The 22,894-nt window shown below is 36.2% G+C and overlaps 1 protein-coding gene across 9 annotated transcripts in view; it reads right to left on the reverse strand.

Annotated features, from left to right (window-relative positions):
- The window catches only part of KLHL24 (kelch like family member 24), a 44,519-nt gene that overhangs the window by 17,804 nt on the left and 3,821 nt on the right, over nt 1–22,894 (reverse strand). For 4 of the 9 annotated variants that reach the window (XM_045903292.3, XM_045903287.3, XM_064584605.1 and 1 more), the window contains 4 exons: nt 21,611–21,741; nt 20,027–20,085; nt 11,791–12,767; nt 718–902 (listed from right to left, as the gene is read on the reverse strand). In XM_045903292.3, the coding sequence (XP_045759248.1) occupies nt 718–902; nt 11,791–12,710 (1,105 nt within the window). In that variant the 5' untranslated portion in view covers nt 12,711–12,767; nt 20,027–20,085; nt 21,611–21,741. Of the gene's footprint in view, nt 1–717; nt 903–11,790; nt 12,768–17,593; nt 17,695–20,026; nt 20,086–21,610; nt 21,742–22,894 lie in introns of those variants that run through there. The other 5 variants (XM_045903288.3, XM_045903289.3, XM_064584625.1 and 2 more) reach the window with 5 other exon arrangements.

Consider the following 22,894-nt stretch of genomic DNA (forward strand, 5'->3'; position numbering starts at 1 on the left):
AAATGTGTAAGACTATTGATTTGAATCAGACATCAGAAGCACCCAAACAACAAAATTTTAAAAAGATTTTTAAAAAATCACCCATTTTTTTCAAAAGCATACCATTGTACAAAATAAAGTGTGTGTTGTTATATTGTTCAACATGTAGTAATAGAGTAACTCAAAAGCTGATAAAATTATTAACCAAATAACAGACTCAAAACCATTGATAATGTAGTTATACTTTGTCTAAGTCTGTCATTTTATTGTCTCAGATTTTAGATGTAACATCACATAAAAGAAGTTCAAGTTAAGAATTTTAAGGGAAATCCTATTTCATAAACTTTGGGGAGAATTTCAGAAAACCTGGATGGACCAGAGATGCTTAATTAATTCTATGAGTAATTTTCACTTTGCATACTTCACTGTGTTCCTTAAAACAAAGCTAACAGGTAAAAGTTCTAAAAATTATACCATATCCTATATGCACTTGAGATCATTTAAAATTGACAATTAAAGGCATTTTTCTGGTGGATCTTTTATAAATCATTCTGGATCATCTTGAGCCTGCTTTTAAGAGCAAAAAGTCATTCTCAGTTTTATTTGTTGTATAACAAATACTTTCTGCTGAAAGTGGGTATATTCACTTTCATATTTTCTCCTGAGACACTACTATTGTTTAAAACAGCCAAGCTGTGTTCAAATTAAAAGTAGCTACTGTAATAATTCTCTAATTACCTGAAACAAGAATGTCATTCCTTAGAGCACAGACTGCATACTCTGATTTGGTAAATTCTGGAAGCTTAGCCAAAGACTTCCATTCTCCTGTCACAGGATCATAGCACTCAGTGTATGGAAGATTAAATCCTCCAACCCGTTCACAGCCTCCAACGACAACTATCACCTCAGAATAGCCAGTAGACCTAAAATAATTATTATAAGAATGTATAAATAATAAAATACACTCAAGATTGTTGAAAACTCTAAAAACATACCACTAACATAAAGAAAGTAGAACATTATTATAAAGTAAACAGTTAAGTTTATTCTCTGAGCATGTGCCAAATAATACAGGCTGCCAATGACTTTGAGAACATTTGCAAGGGGTTTTAGTGACATCATTTTCCACAGAAAATTTCTATGGGTATTTTTTTTCTTTGAGTTTTGCCCTAAAAATTGTAAAGCAATCCAAAGATCCTACCTAACTCAACTGGAATCCTGGGAATAGTAAGGATGACTTTCAAATGCAGTTTTGCAGTAATTCAGATATGTATAACCATACTAAGGTAAGATAATATAGGAAAATAGTGATTTTTCATCAGATTGCTAGTTCTTTTTTTTTTAAGATTTTATTTATTTATTTATTTAAGAGAAAGAGAGCAAGAGCAGGAGGACGGGCAGAGGGGGAGGGACAAGCAGACTCCTGCTGAGCAGGGAGCCCAATGCAGGGGCTTGACCCCAAGACCCCGAGATCATGATCTGAGCTGAAGTCAGACGCTTACCATACTGAGCCACCCAAGCACCTCATATTGCTAGTTCTAAAAAAACTAATTCATAGTATAATCTAAGTACCCTTTAAAGGAGTGTATGTATTTGTTCAGAATCTATTTTTTAAAATAATTTTTTAAAGTTAAGTACATGAAAGTAATCCAAATCAAAACACCAAGCAGTCCTTAAAGTGTTAACAGAGTTTACAATAAAGAATGTTAAAGGAAAAAAAGCAAGACAAAAAATTGTACAGAAGGTCTGATCAATACTATGTAAAAACTGTGTCTGGAAAGAATATACCAAAGTGCTAATGATGGTTATCTCTGGATACTGCGGCTTCCTTCTTTCTATCAACACAAATTTTCAAAATGATAATGAACATGGACTATTTTTAGAGTGGAAAAAAAACAACATTTAGAGCACTAAGAGAATCCTAAGGTTTATGTTATCATGGACTTCTTTTATTTTATAGTTTAAATTTAAGATAGATACAGGAAAAACTAAAAGCTTATTCAAGTTCTTTGTTGTTATTCATAAGGCTCAATAGAAAGTTTGGAATTTTAAAATTATTTGGCTTTTATATTTTTTCACAAATATAACTGAAATGAAAAAGGTCCTGTAACTACATTTTATGGTTGTTACAATTTTGATCTCATGAAGCAAAATGCTAACAATCCCTCTTCTCTTAACTTAAATGTGGACGGAAAAAAGACCACATCAGAACACTGATTTGTAGTTTTAGTCAGTATGATGTTTCACAATTACACTAGAAAAAAAAAAAACAAAATTAAGTAATACTGGTATGTCACTTTAACACAGATACTATTTCTAGCTACATTTACTCATAGCTTTTTCAACTAATAATCATTCACCTGTTCCATGCCAGGCATACTTTTCCATTATAAAATCAGAAAAATATATTATAGAAAAGAATCCTATTCATAGATGTAATAAAAATTACTTTTAGGAACCCAGCAAATCATATAACCCTAATCTAGTATATAGTTAGACATTATCAGAAGGACTGAAATGTTATCAATACTATTTTCCAAATAATTCTAAAATGAAACTATTAAAGTAAATACAGAATAACAGCAGATACTTGGTATAACTATTAACTTATCCTGCTTTCCATAAAAGTATCATTTCCTAAAATTATACTTCAAATACCTCTAAAACAAATCCATGTGATTTTCCTTACTTATTGATTGATCAAAACAAAAGTTGCTAAATACTGTCACTGGGGTTCAACCACCCCCAATTATTTTAATGTAAAATCAAGGTAACTATTATATATTATAGAATTGTGTTTTATACACTTTCCTTATAACATTTTATTTATTTTTTATTTATTTTTTTAAAGATTTTATTTATTTATTTGACAGAGAGAGACACAGCGAGAGAGGGAACACAAGCAGGGGGAATAGGAGAGGGAGAAACAGGCTTCCTGCGGAGCAGGGATCCTGATGTGGGGCTCGAACCCAAGATGCTGGGATCATGACCTGAGCCGAAGGCAGATGCTTAATGACTGAGCCACCCAGGCGCCCCTATTTTTTATTTTTTTTTTAAGAGACAGAGAGCAGAAGGGGCATCACGGGTGGGGGGGTCAGAGAGAGAGAGAGAATCTTAAGCAGGATCCACACCCTGCATGGGGCTCAACGTGGGGTTCAATCTCAAACCCTGAGATCATGACCTAAGCCAAAATCAAGAGTCAGACACTTAACCAACTGAGCCACTCAGGTGTCCCAAAATATGATTTATTTTACAGTTTCTCTTTGCTTAAACTTGCTTGCTTTTTTCAAGACTTCTTAGCCTAATAAACATATATTGTCTCTTTTTATACCTTGGAATAAGAAGAGAAAATAGCACCAAAAACTAATGGCTAAAACAATTAGTCCCACTAAGTAAAGGATCATTTCAGTGTCTATGGAAATGTGTTTTTATCTGAAAGGATCAACAAACTAGTAGTTTTACCTGTACTGAAGGTCTTATTTGCAACCAAATGGCTCTTAACTTAATTAGAGACAAGTCTGGTGTTCCCATTAGAGACTGTTAATCCAGAAGTTATTTTTAGGGACGCCTGGGTGGCTCAGTCAGTTAAGTGGCTGACTCCTGGTCTTGGCTCAGGTCATGATCTCAGGGTTGTGGGATCAAGCCTGGCATCGTGCTCCCAACTCAGTGGGGAGTCCGCTTGAGTTCCTCTCCCTCTTCCCCTCTTCCTGCTTGTGTGAGGGCTCTCTCTCTAAAATAAATAAATCTTTTTTAAAAGTTATTTTTTATTTCTTGAGCTTGGAAAAATTTTTATCTAAGGCAGGGAGATGACTGCCTTAACGGAAGTAAGTTACTACAGCTGATAATGGCAACTGGAACAAAAAGGCAGTCAAGATGATAGTACAGGATGAATAAAAGTCTGGATACCCTATTCAACCTATTTTTTAGAGTGAACATTATTTTATTAATGCTTTAAAGTGAAAATCCTGATTCTGCTGTGATAAAATAACAAATATTTGCTGTTTTAGTATTAAATCTTACCCTTTGTTCCTGGGAAAGTATGACAACTAAATTATCCTTTTTTTTACTATGGCAAATATTGTTTTTAAAAAATCATCATCCTCTTTTATCATGAATTTAAGAAAAGATCAAATTAAAAGATTACATTCTTTGATTTATGTGAAAGATAAAATAATTCTCTCCCTCTGCCCCTCCCCCTGCTCGTGCTCTCTCAAATAAATAAATTAAAAAAAGATTTTTTTTTAACAGATTTTATTTATTTGACAGAGAGACACAGTGGGAGAGGCAACACAAGCAGGGGGAGTGGGAGAAGGAGAAGCAGGCTTCCCGTTGAGCAGGGAGCCCGATGAGGCACTTGATCCCAGGACCCTGTGATCACGACCTGAGCTGAAGGCAGACATTTAACGACTGAGCCACCCAGGCGCCCCAAATTTAAAAAAAAATCTTAAAAAAAAAAAAAAAAAAGAATCTCAAAAGGCAAAATACAGGACTTGTTGGGTGAAATAACAGACCTACTTATTATTAATGCCAAATATGCCAGAGATAGGCTAAACTAATTCTTACCAATAAAAGGAGTCACTGGAAATGGTTAATGGCTACTGGGAAGAATAACTGAACGTATTTAAAAAGCACAATAGGAAAGGCAGTGTTTACATATAGTAGGAAATTGGAAGAAAGAAGGGAATGATATTAGTAATATAATCTATTCATCATTCCAAGACTCAAAAATACCTGAAAACTGAGCTATCAAACAAAATAATTAACTAAAATAGAGATATGAGACTTAAAGCCCTAAAGAGACCACCTGGCTCTCTAGTCTGTAAGGTATGATAGTTACTAAACTCAATGTATTAATATATCTAAAGAAAGAACTATGTATCAAAAGAGGGACTGGTTAATCATAGAAGCAATAAGTAAATGAATGAAAAAGTAAATAATCACAAAGGCAAACATCTCCTGTGCCCATTCAAGGTCTTGTCTAAGGGAGAGAGAATCTTAGCTTAGCTAACTTGAACATTACTGGTTCTTTGGTAAGAATATTTTTATGGTGGGTCAGACTTCCTCAAGCTATACTAGCTGAGGGGACTCCTGTTCTAAAGATCTACTAACCCTCTTTGTTTGGATTCCATGCTTGCCAAACAACCTTTGAAAACTTTGGCTTCCCACTTAGTGATTTGTCCATAGTAAAAGAATATGCTAGGGGCGCCTGGGTGGCTCAGTCGTTAAGCGTCTGCCTTCGGCTCAGGTCATGATCCCAGGGTCCTGGGATCGAGCCCCGCATCGGGCTCCCTGCTCCACGGGTGGCCTGCTTCTCCCTCTCCCACTCCCCTTGCTTGTGTTCCCTCTCTCGCTCTCTGTCAAATAAATAAATAAAATCTTAAAAAAAAAAAAAAAAAGAATATGCTGAACAGACTGGCTTAAAGATCTGTATGTGCCGATGTGGAATAACCTCCAAGATACTTATAAATGATAAAAACAAGGCACAGAACTGAGTGTATAAAAAAAACAGGGAAGTATGTGTGTGTATATACATATACCTAGAATATGTACACACACAAAGAATATTTTTAAAGAGTTCAAAAAACTGGTTAACAGTGGTATCCTTTGGGGAGAACTGATCTATAAAGGATCAGGTGGATGGAGACTTACATGTATACTTTCATGAAAAATGTTTGAGTTAAAAATAAAAATGAGGGACACCTGGGAGGCTCAGTCGGTTAAGCGTCTGCCTTCGGCTCAGGTCATGATCCCAGGGTCCTGGGATCGAGCCCCACCTCAGGCTCCCTGCTTGGCGGGGAGCCTGCTTCTCCCTCTACCTGCTGCTCCCCCTGCTTGTGCTCTCTCTCTCTGTCAAATAAATAAATAAAATCTTTTTAAAAAATCTTAATCATTATCTTCATGTTTTTATTGGTTTGCAATAGGAATTTGAACTTTGTCTTCATTATGGACATAATTTTCATTATGTAATAACTGATTGTTAGACAAGAGGTAGTAGAAAGTTTTTAGAAAAGTACTTAATTAACTAATTCCAACCTTAAAATGACAAGCTTATTAAATCTTAGCTATCTCTATTGCTCAATGGAATGTGGCGAAGAGCATCAATTTTTTCCATAGACATGAACAAACTATTCTTAAACTATTTGATATCAAGCATATCTGTCTTTCAAACCACATTTCCTATTCTGTAAAAGCAGAGCACAAATTTACAATGAATTTTGATTATTTTCTTCATGAAACCAGCAAAAATTTTTATTGTGCATTTTTGTGTATAATACTAGGTTATGTACTTTTCATATCTATTTCCAATCCTCACAATCTTACGAGGTGGTATTATGCTTATTTTACAGATGAGAAAATTGAGAGAAGTTAAAATGTTTTGCCTAAGGTTATGGTATTAACTATTTGTATAGAGCCAAATCCCAGTCCAGACCTGATTCTGAAGCCAGTACTCTGAACACATCATGATACTTGCACTTGTCATTTATTAAAAAGTAGTCATTATGTAGTAGTACAGAGATTTCAAGCTGCATCATATATATTAATAAAAAGACAACTATTCCTAAGCTTTACTCCTATGATTGGTCTCTACTGTTTTTTCTCCCGAGGGTTTACAACTGGTAGTGCAGATTACCAAAGTTTCTGTGCTCTTAGATTGGTCCTTATCCTCTTTTTAGGTACCCGTTATCATACTCTGTTTTTAATACAATGTATGTTGGAGTTTTCTTTCTTATTTCTTTCTTATTTAAGAGACATGTGGGTATATATAGGTAGAATATTCAGTATGGACTGAACTCTGGAGAACACTCCCTGAAGAAATCCTGGCTGATGTGAGGACTGTAACCTAACTGAACAATGGTGGAAACAGACTGTTATCACCCTAATCTGAGTTAATCTTTGCATCACTAATGGTGGGACCACCAGATATGCTGTGTCTCCTAATGTGATGCAATACAATATACACATTACCTAGGATGAACTCTAGCCAAAAATATTTAACTTGTCTCCATCAAGTGGAAGCTTGTTGAGCTAACTTCCAGTTTCCAGAAAACATAGCTAAATTCAGCTAAGTGACAGCATAAGGAAGCAACCTAATACAGAAGGTGGATATTTTCTGGACAACTTGCCCATCAACAAAATCATGAAAAAGAAACTGTTCTGGAATAAGAGACTTCATGGGAATAACCAGATGCAATAAGCGGTACTGGATCGGATCAAGGTTCATTAAAGAACAGTTTGGAAAAGACTGGGGAATATGAATACAGACTGGGTATTAGTTAATATGAAAGAAATATTAACTTCAAATGGGATGTTATTTAGCCTATGTTATTGTTTTAAAGAGATGCATCCTGAGGTAAAAATAAGCAAACAAATAAATCGGCTGAATGAATGGGTGAATAAATGAAAGAGAAAAGTCTGGGCTGGAGTTATAGGTTTGCTAGTCAATAGCATGTATGGTAATTAAAATCAAGAGAGTAGATGAGATCATCTAGGAAGATGTGATGTAAGGCAAAACAGAGAGGTGTGAACCGAGGGGATTATCAACATTTCAAAGGCCAGATATAGAACCATCAAATGGAAAAAGAGCAGCTGGAGAAGAGGACCATGAGGAAAATGGTGTTCCAGAAGCTAATGGAGGAATTTCAAGAAAAAGTAAAGCAATTGATAAAGTCAAACCCTAAAGAGAAATCAAGGTGAATAAAGACTGAAAAGAGGCTAACAAATAACAAATAGAAGGTCAGTGATGACCTGAGAGGAGTTTCAGTCAAGTGACTGGAGGGGAAGTCAGAGGAGTGAACTGTAGTTGAAGTGAAGACATCACTCCTCTTTCAAAGAAGTTTGGAGTTTCTCAGAAAGATGAGAACCTGAAAAACAATACACATTGTTCAGATAATGAAATTCCTAGTGATTGGTATTAATATGCAGTAACAGGTAAGTGAAGGAATAGAAGGAACAGGAGGTGATGGTAGAGTTGTAACATAAAGTATTTCTCTTTATACTCCTTATACAATGGCTACATAAATATCTTCTATTATATTTACAATAGTCTGTAAACTCAATATAACTATGGTTTTTTTCCTACTTACCTCCTAAAGAAAGATGACATTGAAATCTTATATATAGATGTGTTTCACTGTATGAAATGGATTGATTCCCTTAAAAATTGGATATAAAATACATTTTTACAAATTAAATAATTAAGGGAATTGGAAAATTATCTATGTATTATCTAAGGCTAATTACCTTTAGACTGCAATCTGATTTCATCTACATCATATTTTTATAAATAATGTTAATAACAAATAACTTATTTGATTTTACAACATACAACCCTTGGTCCCTAATTCTAATCCTATGCGTATATAGGAGATATATGCTGGAAAGTTATTATTAGCCCTATTTGACCCAAAGCCATTCTGTCTGCTGTAAGGGGAGTCTCTTTGAAAAAATACACAATTTTCCCCTTGGAGGGATACTATGTGTCCAGAAAAGTTCTGAACAGTCCCAAAGCTGTTCAACATTCTTTTCAAGATTTTATTTATTTATTTGAGAGAGAGCAAGAGAGAGCAAGCAAGCAGGGGGAAGGGGCAGAGGGAGAAGCAGACTCCCCGCTGAGCAGGGAGCCTGATGTGGGACTCAATCCCAGGACCCTGAGATCATGACCTGAGCTGAAGGCAGAGCTTAACTGACTGAGCCACCCAAGCGCCCGCTGTTCAGCATTCTTAATCAATACATTTAAGAACCTTGGTCTTGGGCGCCTGGGTGGCTCAGATGGTTAAGTGTCTGCCTTCAGCTCAGGTCATGATCCCAGGGTCCTGGGATCGAGTCCCGCATTGGGCTCCCTGCTTAGCGGGAAGCCTGCTTCTCCCTCTGCTTCTCTCTCTCTCTTTCTCTCTCTGTGTCTCTCATGAATAAATAAATAAAATCTTAAAAAAAAAAAAGAACCTTGGTCTTTCACATTTTTTTTTTTTTAAGATTTTATTTATTTGCGAGAGAGAGAATGAGAGACAGAGAGCATGAGAGGGAGGAGGGTCAGAGGGAGAAGCAAACTCCCCGCTGAGCAGGGAGCCCGACGCGGGACTCGATCCCGGAACTCCGGGATCATGACCTGAGCCGAAGGCAGTCGCTTAACCAACTGAGCCACCCAGGCGCCCCCTGGTCTTTCACATTTTTAAGCTCAGCCCATGTTTCTTAATAGTACTTAAAAAAAATAACGACTTAAAAAATTAGTATATTTATATAATAAAATTCTATGTTTTTTGTTCCTTCTTAAAAAACTGAAAGGGTCAAATATACTTCTTTCTTACAAAGCAATTGTTACTTTTCACTAAATTCAGTTGACTTTGAAGAAAAAAATGTACTCTAACCCTAAATACAAAGAAGTATTAATTTTTTATAATAATAATTACCCAATATTGTATCCAATTTATAAAAAGTTCAGACTGTCAAGTACTGGGAGTCTTCTTTAAAGATTTATTTATTTGAGAGTGCGCACATGCACGCACATGTGAGTGCACAAGTAGGGGGTGCAGAGGGAGAGGGAGAGAGAGTCTTAAGCAAACCCTGAGCTAAGAGAGGAGCCCCACTCGGGGCTTGATCTCAAGACCTTGATATAGGACCTGAGCTGAAACCAAGGATCGAACTCTTAACCAACCACGCCAAGCAGGCACCCCTGGGAGTTTTCTTAAGTGGGTCAAACCTACACTACACTATATAAATAATAATAGCTAATAATTTTTAACTACTTCTCTACACCACTTTCGATGATGAGTACCTTAAGGATTATTGCATTTAATAGTTTCAATGGCAGAACCTGTGAGATAGGTACTATTTATCATCATTCTCACTTTACATATGAGGAAAAAGATTAAATCTTGCTATGTTCAAACTAGATTTTAAAGACATGCTATCTCATCATATGCTGAATTTTAATCATATCCCAAAACAATAATAATCAAAATCAAAGCTAAAATTTTGGTTTGAGAGCTACGCTCTAGTAAATTTATAGGAAAAGTGGAGATGATATGAGAAAATAAAAGTAAATACCAGTTTTACAACAATGTGAATATATTTAACACTACCGAGTGGTACAATTATTAAAATTGGTTAAGATGATAAATTTATGCTATTCGTTTTTTAACCACAATTTAAAAAAATTAACTTTGTTGAAAAATATTAGATTTTTTTAAAAAAGATTTTATTTATTTATTTATCAGAAAGACAGCGAGAGAAAGAGCACAAGCAGGGGAAGCAGCAGGCACAGGGAGAAGCAGGCTCCCTGATGAGCAAGGAGCCTGATGTGGGACTCGATCCCAGGACCCTGGGATCATGACCTGAGCAGAAGGCAGACGCTTAACTGACTGAGCCACCCAGGCGCCCTGCAAGATTCTTTACTATATTTCTCACAATAGCCATTTCTTGCCTATGCACAGTATAGTACATTTAATATTATTCCTTCAATTATTAAGACATGGATATTATTTTCCTATAGCTTATAAATTAAAATCTGTATGTTTTACTGAAATAATGCACTATAAGAAGATACAAGTGTAATACTGAATTGAATTCCTACCTCTAAATATGTTTTCCAAATTCTCTCTAATGATGATATAATTTTTATAATCAGAAAAAAAATTAAAAAATTAAGATTGACATTAAATTACTGTGACAATGAGAAGAGATCTGAAACCTGGATTTTACATCAAGAATCCACTCAATAGGGGCACCTGGGTGGCTCAGTTGTTAAGCATCTGCCTTCGGCTCAGGTCATGATCCTAGGGTCCTGGGATTGAGCCCCGCATTGGGCTCCCTGCTCGGTGGGAAGCCTGCTTCTCCCTCTCCCACTCCCCCTGCTTGTGTTCCCACTCTCACTGCCTCTCTCTGTCAAATAAATAAAATCTTAAAAAAAAAAAAAAGAATGTACTCAATATATATCAGCTTACTTACTTCACCTTTATATCTCAAGTTGTCTGCTAGGAAAAAAGGAAGTCTGTGAATTTGCCAATTTTTTTTTTAAAGATTTATTTATTTATCTGAGAGAGAGAGAATCTCAAGCAGACTCCCACTGAGTGCAGAGCCCAATGCAGGGCTTGAGTTCATGACCTGAGCTGAAATCAAGAGTCAGACACTTAACCAACTGGGCACCCCTACCAATTGTTTTTTATATGTAGAGGCAGTACAAGAGAGTCTACCAAAGTTTTTTGTTTTTTTTTTTTAATATTTTATTTATTCATTTGACAGAGAGAGAGAGAGCACAAGCAGGGGGAGTGGCAGGCAGAGGCACAGGGAGAAGCAGGCTCCCTACAGAGCAGGGGGAGCCCAATGTGGGATTCGATCCCAGGACCCTGGGATCGTGACCTGAGCCGAAGGCAGTTGCCTAACCAAGTGAGCCACCAGGCGCCCGACAGTCTACCAAAATCTTTAGTCTACTTTATATCCAAAGACTCTTTGGAAAGAAAAGTGGAATGATTAGAGATTAAGAGAAAAGATTAAGAGAAATAAGCAGAAATATGTTGAGATGTTCACAGTTGCAAAGACCCTTTGCAATACCCTTTCATAGCTCAGAATAACAAAGAATGATACTGCTGAATCTAGTGTTCACTGGCAAAGGCTTTTAAAAAAATTTTTTTTTGAGGGGGAGAGACATTTTAATGATTTACATAATCCAAAACAAATCTTAAATTATGGAAAGCCACATGTAGACAATACATATAAATGACTACACTGAGATTTCACTCAGGAGGTTTAAAAATATTTTAAAAATAAAAACGTTTGTTAATTATGTTGTAGTTCATTTATAAACAGTTTTCTCACCTGCGTGGCCTAGTCCTTGGGGACATCATTTCATTCCCAAGTATGTGGTACCGTCTTGCTTCGTGCAATAGCTGATAACACTCTGGAGAATTCTGGATCAATTGGTCCACCTCAACTGTTTGGACAAAGTAGTTGGGATGCAACAGAGGGAGTCTCACATGTGTCAGGAGCTCATGTAACAGTGGTCTTCTCAGATCAACAGCACGATAGACCCAACGCATGACGGCTTCAAAAACCATCTCCTCTTTACCAATAACAAGTTCGTCACTACAAATATAATCAATAAGTTCATCTTTGTCAAGCTCAAGAAATTCTTCATGCTGCGACACATCTTCAAAAGTCTGTAATGCAAAATTCTTGCATTTTGTGAAGAGTGTTTTGAGAGAATGGGTGTCAGCAAAGCGCTGGATTCCTAAGCAGTTACAAGGATCAAGTTGTTCCTCTAAGAACTTGGCACAAGCATCACGGAGAACACTAATCTGAAAGAGGCTTGATGTTTCAAAGAGATACTGTACATTCTCTGTAGTGATCTTTACCTTTCCAGTATAAACATACTGCAAAAAACATTCCATAGCTTCAGCTAAAATACCATTGATCTCAACCAACATTTCTCGGCTTTCTCTGTGGTCATTACAAAACATAGCTCTGAAGTAGCTACTACAGGCTGAGAGAACAGCTCTATGGCAAGGAAATTCTTTGCCTTCCACACAAATGATGACGTCTGTGAATAAGCGGCTGTCTCGGAATTCATTGAATATCTGGAGTATGTTTTCAGCATGGGATGATCCTGAGGAGAAGTCAAAAAATTCATGGCCTGTCAGAGATTTAGGGTCCATTTCAAAAACTTTACGCTTAGTTGCTGGGGAATCACGCACCCCAAGATCCTCTCTGTTTAGTCTTCGTCCCAATATTAGTACCATTGTTACATCAGTTGACTATATAATTGCTGAGAAATGTTAAGGATCTTCTTTATGTGGCTAAAAGTAGAAAAAAAAAGGTAAACATTTCAATATATGAAAAATTCAGGACTCAGACTACATAGTCTCATTTTGATGTAAACATTACAACAAATTCATATATATATATCTTATATATATATTTATCTTATGTGGAGTATAGAGTACTATCTCATTTTAATAAGAATTGATAAATAAAAATTTGCATTATGGGTATAATCTGCCATAGTACTCCTTAAGCCCACCCCCCCAAAGATATTATATACTTTTTGAATTACTAATAACCTCTGTCTCCCCTTTTACACAACTGGGTTTTATCTACTGACTGTAGAGTTAAGTCTGAATGCTGTAAGACAAAGAATTTGACTATATTCAGATTCCTAATATAAATGTTTATTACCTTAATATAATATTGTGAGAGAGGAATTCAGTTATATCTACCAGCAGCCTTTAAAAATATGGGTATTGGGGCACCTGGCTGGCTCAGTCAGTACAGGATGCGACTCTTGATCTTGTATTTGTAAATTCAAGCCCCATGTTGGGTATAGAGATTACTTAAAAAAATTGTGTATTGTTCGACCAGCAAGTCCATTTCTAGCATCTATCCTAAGGAAATAATCTGGAATATGTGGAAAGATCTACAGAGATGTTCAATGCTCTATTAATAGAAAATACTTAAAACAATCTAAATGCCCTACAATAGCAGATGAGTTAAACCATACCGCATCTTAGTCTATGCAGCCATTTAAAATTATGTAGACTATTTAATGACACAGGGAAGTATGTCAAATAGTAAGTGAAAAGCGGATCGTAAAACATATGCTCAAAATAGAAAAAACTTTGTATCAGTGTATCTTAGGGATAGAAAAAAGGAGGCATATATGCCAAAATGTTAAGTGATTTATTTATCTTTTGTTTTCCTCTATTTCACCCAATTTCCACTATAAATATGTAGTATTTTGTTTTCAGATCTTTAAAACACATGTATCTATGCCCTTCTCCCTTTCACTAATAAGAAACATCCCCAAACTTCTCTCAGAAATGAATATGAATAGGTAAACTAATGGACTGAGGCACTGGGCTATGGCTATCAATTCTTTTTAAGTTTTGATTTTTAAGGTGGTTCTTCCACAGCTAATCTCTTTTCACATCTACATAAATTAATATGTGATCCAAAATGTATCTGTAACTGGCTTAAGAGCACTGAGAATAACTCTCAACTATTCCCATTCTCTCATAATCTCATACACAATTCTTTCTAAAGGTCCCAGCTTCTTCCTGAAATATTTCAACAGACATCCAGGCCTAACTAAGCCTAAAGAATGCTTAAGAACATCAAAGATAACCCCCAAATGAAATGCTGTCCTACATTCACCAGCCACAAATAAAATGGAGACTTGAGAGTTAACAATCTTAATTTAGAACTGTGTTTTGTGGGGCTCCTGGATGGCCCTGTCAGTTAAGCCACTGACTCCTGGTTTCAATTCAGATCATGATCTCATGGGTCTTGAGACTGAGCCAGGGCAGGCTCCATGCTCAGCAGGGAGTCTGCTTGAAAGATTCTCTCCTCCTGCCCCTCCCCTGCTTACGTGTGCCCACACTTGCACTCTGTCTCTAAAAATAAATCCTTTAAAAAAACCCTGTATTTTGTATACCCATCACACATTAAATTGTACCCCATTTTTAGAATCCTTATGTGACATAGTAAGATAGAAAATATGAACTATCAAAACCAAGAACCAGGCACCTGGGTGGCTCAGTTGTTAAGCGTCTGCCTTCGGCTCAGGTCATGATCTCAGGGGTCCTGGATGAGTCCCACATCAGGCTCCCTGCTCGGCAGGAAGCCTGCTTCTCCCTCTCCCACTCCCCCTGCTTGTGTTCCCTCTCTCGCTGTGCCTCTCTCTGTCAAATAAATAAAATCTTTAAAAAAAAAAAAACAAAACCAAACCAAGAAGCAACTCATTCTATTACATTCTCTTTCATATTCTGATTTATCCTTTTTTAAAAGATTTTATTTATTTGAGAAAGAGAGAGTGCGTGCGCACAAGTCGGGGGGAGGGGCAGAGGGAGAGGGACAAGCAGACTCCCCACGAGCAGGAAGCCCAATGAGGGGCTCATTCCCAGGACCCTGGGATCATGACCTGAGTAAAAGGCAGACGCTTAACCAACTGAGCCACCCAGGTGCCCCCTGATTTATTCTTATATTTGCCTTCTTTTCTCATCATTCTAATGACCCAGATACCCTAGTTACAATATTCACTAGATACTTCCAATTTTCATCAATTCCCTCACTGAGTGTACTTAATTTTGTCACTTCCATTCCTATCAACAAATATTTATTGTGTGCCTACCATTGTCAGGATACTGTGCTCAGCCTATGGTTTTCAGAGATGTAAGATATTACTGGATGTTGCTGTTGAGGTTGGTTTTTTTTTTTAATATAGTTGCAACAAAGCATATTCACAAAAAGATAAAACAGTAAGGTAGTATGTGCGATATGATGCCACACCGGTATGGATAGCACAGTTCCCACTTAAGTTTCTATTAAATGTTTTCTACCTCTTCATATAAATTAGCACTTAATCTTTCTGAAGTCCAGGTGTTAGGATTTTCCCTAGGCAGATGTACAGCAGGCTATTCTAATTGTTAGGGCAAAGTACCTGGTTGTAATCACATTTGAAGGACACCTAAATGTTTGCATGTACAAAATCCTTTCTCTTCCATTCCTCTCTTCATCTCTTAATTTTGCAGGTAAAGTCAGAAAAAAATTCAAGCAATTTTATTAGTCAAATGGAATAAAGATGCAAGTAAAACAAATACTTTTTTCATTTGGGATCACCAGGTGGGGATTCAGAGACAGTATGCTAATAGGGAAATTCCTGCTGTGTTCTTGTGGATTGTTTGAATTTAAAAAGTCCTAAAATGACCGAAGAAGGGTCATTTAGGTTCCCTCTAAGAATTCTGGCAAAAACTGAGGAAGTTCTTGGAAATCTACCAAGTAAGGCTGTAGGAACTATTAAGAGCCAAATCTGTGTACTAATTGGGTATTAACTGGTTTGACGATACCATGGGGGCTGTATTTCCTTATACACATTAAAAAACAAAACAGAACAACACTAATCTTCTTTTTTTTTAAAACTGCTTGCCATGTGCCTGGCACTTTCTAAATTCTCTCTCTTTTTTAAAGATTTATTTATTGGGGTGCCTGGATGGCTCAGTTGGTTAAGCAACCGACTCTTGATTTCGGCTCAGGTCATGATCTCAGGGTCATGAGATCCAGCCCCACAAGGGGCTCTGCGCTCAGCAGGCAGTCTGCTTGAGATTCTTTCCCTCTCCCTCTGCCCCTCCCCTGCTCTCTCTTTCTCAAATAAATTAAGTAAATCTTTAAAACAATAAAAAGATCTATTTATTTATTTGAGGCGGGAGGGGCAGAGGGAGAGAATCCTCAAGCAGACTTCCCCCTCAGTGCAGAGCCCAACACCAGGCTTGATTCGACGACCCATGAAATTACTACCCCAGCCGAAACCAAGAGTTGGATGCCCAACTCAGGTGCCCCAACTTTCTAAACTCTTCATACAGATTTAATTTAAACCTCCCAACAACCTTATGAAGTTATTACAATTAACAAGAAAATTGTTTACAGCCTTAGGACTTTATATACAGGATTAAGACAGATCTTTTTTTCTTTTTTTCTTTTTTTCAAGATTTTATTTATTTATTTGACAGAGAGAGAGACAGCGAGAGAGGGAACACAAGCGGGGGGGTGGGAGAGGAACGCAGGCTTCCCGCCAAGCAGGGAGCCCAATGCGGGGCTCGATCCCAGCACTCTGGGATCATGACCTGAGCCGAAGGCAGACACTTAACGACTGAGCCACCCAGGCTCCCCAAGACAGATTTTTCTAAATAGGCAGGAACTATTTACAAGGTAAGTGAAAGACTGACAGGGATAAACTTTACCCTCACTTTTAAGTTTAAGAAAACAAACAGAAAATTTTAAGTATTCAAATACGTATGTCATTTATTTTTTAAATGTGTAACAAAGTTTATAATATAATGAAACTGTTAGAGAACAGTGGAAACTCATGTAGAAGGCCTATTTAAATAAACACACAAGTAAAAATAAACCTAAGAGAATGCTTATGAATAACTGGTTTTTGGAGCAATGTCAATTATTGGATATTTAGTCAGTAAAATTAGCTTTTCTTAAATTTGAGAGAATATTTGTCTACACATATGTTATGGTCCAAGAATGCCAGATTTTGAACTGTAATCTAATTATGTTTGGGAGGTTTTAGGTAACAGATCTCTGCCTGAGAATAAAAATCTTCTTTTGTTAATTTTAATAACTAAATGAATAAAATTGCATGGGTTTAAAATATTTCACTATTAGTTTTAAAATGTATCATCACAAACTAAAAAAAAGGGAGATGTTTCTTCCCATCTCTTTTGAGATTTTCCTGACTAGAGAGTTCATGTTTGCCTTACTACAGGTCATTCAACTTCTTGGGTTATGGCTGCCCACACATGTGTGTGCCATCCATAAATACATGCACATATACATGTGTTAAAATTTAAAAATTCACGTATAGTACATATCATCACTTTTAAATTGCAAGCTCCCATACATGTGCAGTAGCACATATCTCAAATACACTTTTAATCTGAAGTTATCTCAGTAATGGTTCAATACACAGAAACCTATCTCCCATAGATGAGAGATCACTACTGTGCCTGAATGCCAATTTTTTGTTGTTGAAACTGAAAAATGTTCAAAGCATGTAATATCACAAGTGATAACCATTCAATTATGATAAACATAAACAAATATGATATGGAATATAACTTACTTTAATGCTTTACCAAGCTAAATTCAAATTATGGTTGAATCAGTCACAAGTCAGCTTTCAAAACAGGAATTTATCTTCAAATCAGCTTACTTAATTTCTTACTGCATTTCAGATTCAAAAAATTCACAAATTATTGTTTTTGACTAGTGGTGTGATTACTGGTGTTACTGAAAACAATCTCCAACTTTATGCCTTTTCTGTTCTACATTTTTGTTCCCTCAGTGTTTAAAGATTTTTTATTTATTCACTTATTTTGCGGGGGGGCTCATAAGCCAGGGGAGGGGTAGAAGGCAAGGAAGAGAGAGAATCCCAAGTAGACTGCGATGAGCACAGAGCCAGACGCGGGGCGCAATCCCACAACCCCGAGATCACAATCCGAGCCAAAATCAAGAGTCAGATGTCCAACTGACTAAGCCACCCAGCTGCCCCTTCTCAGTGTTTAAATGAATGCAAAACAATGCAACAGAATACAAACAAAATGCAAAATAAAATAACATACTGCAAAAACTAAGAATTTCCCTTTTGGCTAAAAGGGACAAAAAAGAAAACAAATGAAAAGGTACTCTGCTTTCTGTATCCAATAATTTTACTGTGTCTGGTATTTGTTATCTGATATCTCTATCTGATAAATTTGGAGATAGCAGATTGAGCAAGTTATGTATTAATATAAGGCTGATAAAACCTTTATAGGAGTTAAGGGTTTGTCTTACATTATTTTCTGCCTCTTACTCTCGTAGCTAGTTCCTTGACTATTGACTAGCAAGTCTTCCACTGCTTTCGCCCAGTGTAAAACTGAAAATCCTGGATTAGAACAGCTATAAAATCACCTGCTATTACAAAGTATTCAACAGCAACAAGATACTTGTTTACTGCTTTGTATGTAGATAGGCTATCTCATAGATCTGGGCTATTTCTTTCCAAGCAGCTTTGGCCTGGCTTTTGTACATCCTCACTTCCCCTAGAAAGTTCTGAGAACTCGCCCATTAACCAATCTCCACAACACAAAATGTAAACTCTGCCTATTGATGACAGGGTAAATAATTCACACAGGAGGGTCTTAGAAATAGGAGATACATTTCAAAGTGCATCTTTTGGGCTTCCAGATGTAATTTACTAGCTTTTGTTTTCCCATTTTACACAAGCGAAGTATTTTAACTTAATTCCCTAATAACAATAACTAAGTAATGGTTAAAAATATAAAGTTTAACCACATCTCAGAGTACAGTATCTAATATAGGTTCAAGATTTATAATAAACGAATTCATACACAATCAAGCAAACAAAACATAAATTACAGATAGAATTCTTCTAAAAATTTAGCAAATATCAAAGTATCATCATTCCCTTCAGGAAAAAGTAAGCAACTAAGTTAAGCATCTCTAGATAAAATAAGAGGGGAAAATGTTTGTTCCAAAGAAATACAATGACAAAGTTTTATCTAGATAAAGATAGCAAATGCAAGGGTGATCAGATTGTCTTGTCAGCAACTGACTGCCAGTTGCATGATTTGTCTAGAAAAGCTAGTATCTTTCTTTCCCTCCCTCATTTCTTCAGGAGCTTAATTCCTGAAGTGATACCCTCACTTGAAAGGAAGATTTTTCTTAACACAAAGATTCTTCTGGTTAAAGGTACTCTAGGGTTTATTTCCAATTGCAGAACTCATGCATGTTGTAGACCTAGTTCCTAATTGCTAGGTAGATTTAAAATTGTTTTTGGCCTATGTCTCAGAAAAATGAGGAGAGATAACTTATTTTAGTATCTCTAAGGCTAGAGAAAAATGTAGAAGAGGGACTGAGGGAGGGAGGAAGTGAAAAGAGTGGATACTTTATTTGGTAACAAAAATGACTATGACGGGGTGCCTGGATGGTTCAGGTGTTAAGCGTCTGCCTTTGGCTCAGGTCATGATCCCGGCATCCTGGGATCGAGCCTAGCATCGGGGTCCCTGCTCGGCAGGGAGCCTGCTTCTCCCTCTCCCACTACCCCCTGCTTGTGTTCCCTCTCTCACTGTGTATCTCTCTGTCAAATAAATAAATAAAATCTTAAAAAAAAAAATGACTATGATATTGTTTTCTTTTATGATCTTGAGGACAGAATTGTTCCCCATTACTCTGATTGGCTTAAGTAATCCCTGGTTAAAGAAAGGAAAATGGTTTAGATTCCCTAATAACAATGTTTAGTTGCGGGTTTTTTTTTTAAAGATTTATGTATTTGAGAGAGAGAGAGCGCGAGAGCCCACAAGTGGGAGGGGTAGAGGGAGAGGGAGAGGAAGAGAGAATCCCAAGCAGACTCCGCACTGAACGCAGAGCCTGACACAGGGCTCTATCTCAATGACCCTGAGATCAGGACCTGAGCCAAAACCACAAGTCAGACACTGAACCAACTGTGCCACCCAGGCACCCCTTAGATACTTTATAAATACTATAAATATAATACCTTTTTAGCATTTGCTTGATCAAATCCCCAAAATATTTGTGTTGTTTTAATTTCCACACCTAAAATAAATGGAGAACAGTAATATATTATCAGATACTAATCACTTAATGCATAGTTGGCATTATTTACTAATATGTTGAAAAAAGTTTTTAGACTTCAGTTTCTACTTTTGCATAGTTTAAAAGTTTACTTTTGCATAGGAAATCATTACTGAATAACAATTCCTTAAAGCAAATTAATAATATTATGCTCTTTTACATACAAATTAGTTTCCTTATTTGTCAACTTCCTTACTTGACAATATTATCTTGGAGTAAAGTTTCCTGAAAGATGAGTAAACAAAGATTATTGTCAACAGCAAGCTAACTGGTGGCACTGAGATGACAAAATATATATCCTGTGATAATTCTGCAATGGATATTTGAAGAGTGTCTGGTAATTGAGGTCTCATCTGAGTTTGCAGCCATTAAATAATTCTGAGTTGGTCTAGCAATACTACAAAAATTGACAGTTTAGTCATTATGTATTATAAAAGTATGGATTCAAATTGAGAAAATCAGAAAATATCTTGGTAATTCAAGAAAAAAAATTTAGTTTTTAATCCTTAGTTATCTAGATTATCCATATAGAATCTCAAATAATTATTTTAGAATATACAAATGCATTATTACATATGCATTTTAATGCATTAATATATATTATTTCTTCTGCTTTGTTAAACCTTATAAACTTAGTACCTGTGGAAACCAACTAATTCAGCACAATTCTTTTTTTTTCTTTTGGTGGATGGGAAGGAGAGGAATGCTTAAGAGAAAATACCAGAACCTTGAACTGTGCACAGAATGGCAATGGTAATTAAACATAAGCAATTCTGGTGTCTGGCCCAAATATCTACAAACAGAACTCATAATGTCTTAACAAATTAAGGCAAATAAAAAAAGTTGATCATGAAAACCAAGATATGGACTACTGATTTTTCCCTATATATGTACACAAACACGTATCTGTATGCCCTGATTTTGCTACAATCGTGAAATAAAAGTTATTTTGAATGTTTCCTTACTCCGGGAAGTAAGTCTAACTTGTGTGTACCCTTGGTAAAGAATATTTCAACTTAGTCAAATTAGGAGATTGTTAATCCTAGCTAAGTGTTTTTTCCCAGTGGACAATAAAATCCTGAGCCAACGTAGGTATCCAGGTCAACTAAAGAAATGTTTATTTTTCCGTCTGGCGCTGGGGTCACAAATACTGGATTCAGATCCAATTCAAGACTCTACAGGGTTGGGGTGCCTGGTTGGCTCAGTCAGTAGAACATGTAACTCAATCTCTGGGTTGTGAGTTCAAGCCCCACACTGGGTATAGAGTTTACTTAAATAAATAAATAGATAAAACTTAAAAAAAAAAACAAAAAACTCCATAACTGATACTAAAATAGATTAAAATTTTTAGTGTTCTGCTAGTAGAAAACACAGATTGGAATAAATTTTCTCATGACTGATCTGGTCTAGAACTATTACCTTGAGGAGAAGAAGGGCAAGGCAATTTACTAGGGCATTTTGAGTGGAGTTTTAAGGTAATACTTACCAACCTAATAGGTAAGGGCAAGGGACAGAGGAGGTCAGTGTACAAAGTCCAAAGGAGTTATAATATCAGAATTGATCTAGAATGTAGCTGTACTGCAACCAAGCTTAATTTTCCTTTAGAATGCAGGAATCCTATACAAAATAAAGAAATTACCATCAGTCTTAAAGATAGTGTGGATTAAGGAGGAGCTTTAAAGACTAATAAATACCAAATAGCAAAGGAAACCAACATATTCACTATTGTGATTCCTACAACTAGTGATAGTGAACTGCCAAATACTATGCTCTACACCACTCCATTTTCTCAAATTTAACTTTGAGTGCAGAAAACATAGCAGACAACCAGAAGACTAACCAAGAAGAGGTTTATCTTTTTTTTTTTTAAGATTTTATTTATTTATTTGACAGAGACAGTAAGAGAGGGAACACAAGCAGGGGGAGTGGGAGGGGGAGAAGCAGGCTTCCCGCTGAGCAGAGAGCCCGATGCGGGGCTTGATCCCAGGACGCCGGGATCATGACCTGCACCGAAGGCAGACGCTCAACGACTGAGCCACCCAGGTGCCCCAAGAAGAGGTTTATCTTTAAAGATATATAAAGCTATACAGATATAAAGTAAAGCAAAAGAAGGAAAGCCAGAAAAGTACAACATAGTAAGTCCATTATTTAAAAATGACTAGAAAATTATACTTAACATGGTACTACATAAAACCATGCAGTTTTTATACATTTCAAGTATTTTCACCTTATTTTCTCAAAAGCTAATTTATTTATTAGAAATATTCTATTTAATGACTTTTTAAAAACTATAAATTTACACTCTTAAAATTTCAATTTAAAGTTTTACTCTGGGAGCAGTGAGTGGTTCCTGAACCAAGTTTTACAAATGCAGTATTTAAAGTCCAGTCTTCAAGATGTTCTGTTCTTTTCTTTTGAGGGGAAGAAGAAGAGTTTATTTTACATAGCTAATGAAAAATAATTTAAGAAATAGTAAATAAACAAGATGTTATTTTCAACATTTTAATTTTCTTAATGGAACCACCAAGAACATATTTACCCACCATCAGACAACAGAAACCAACTGACACTTAAATTTCTTTGCTTAGGATTACAGCAACTAGTGATTATCCCTTGTTGACTAGAATTCAAATGGTCAATACATTCTGACTGTGATTTTTTTTTAAAGATTTTTTTTTTTTTTTTAATTTATTTGACAGAGAAAGACACAGCGAGAGAGGGAACCCAAGCAGGGGGAGTGGGAGAGGGAGAAGCAGGCTTCCGGCGGAGC

This window comes from Mirounga angustirostris, unplaced genomic scaffold (genome assembly GCF_029215605.1).
Source record: "Mirounga angustirostris isolate CCGP_5_RB_7025 unplaced genomic scaffold, mMirAng1.0.hap1 SCAF_1, whole genome shotgun sequence".
Taxonomy (NCBI): domain Eukaryota; kingdom Metazoa; phylum Chordata; class Mammalia; order Carnivora; family Phocidae; genus Mirounga; species Mirounga angustirostris.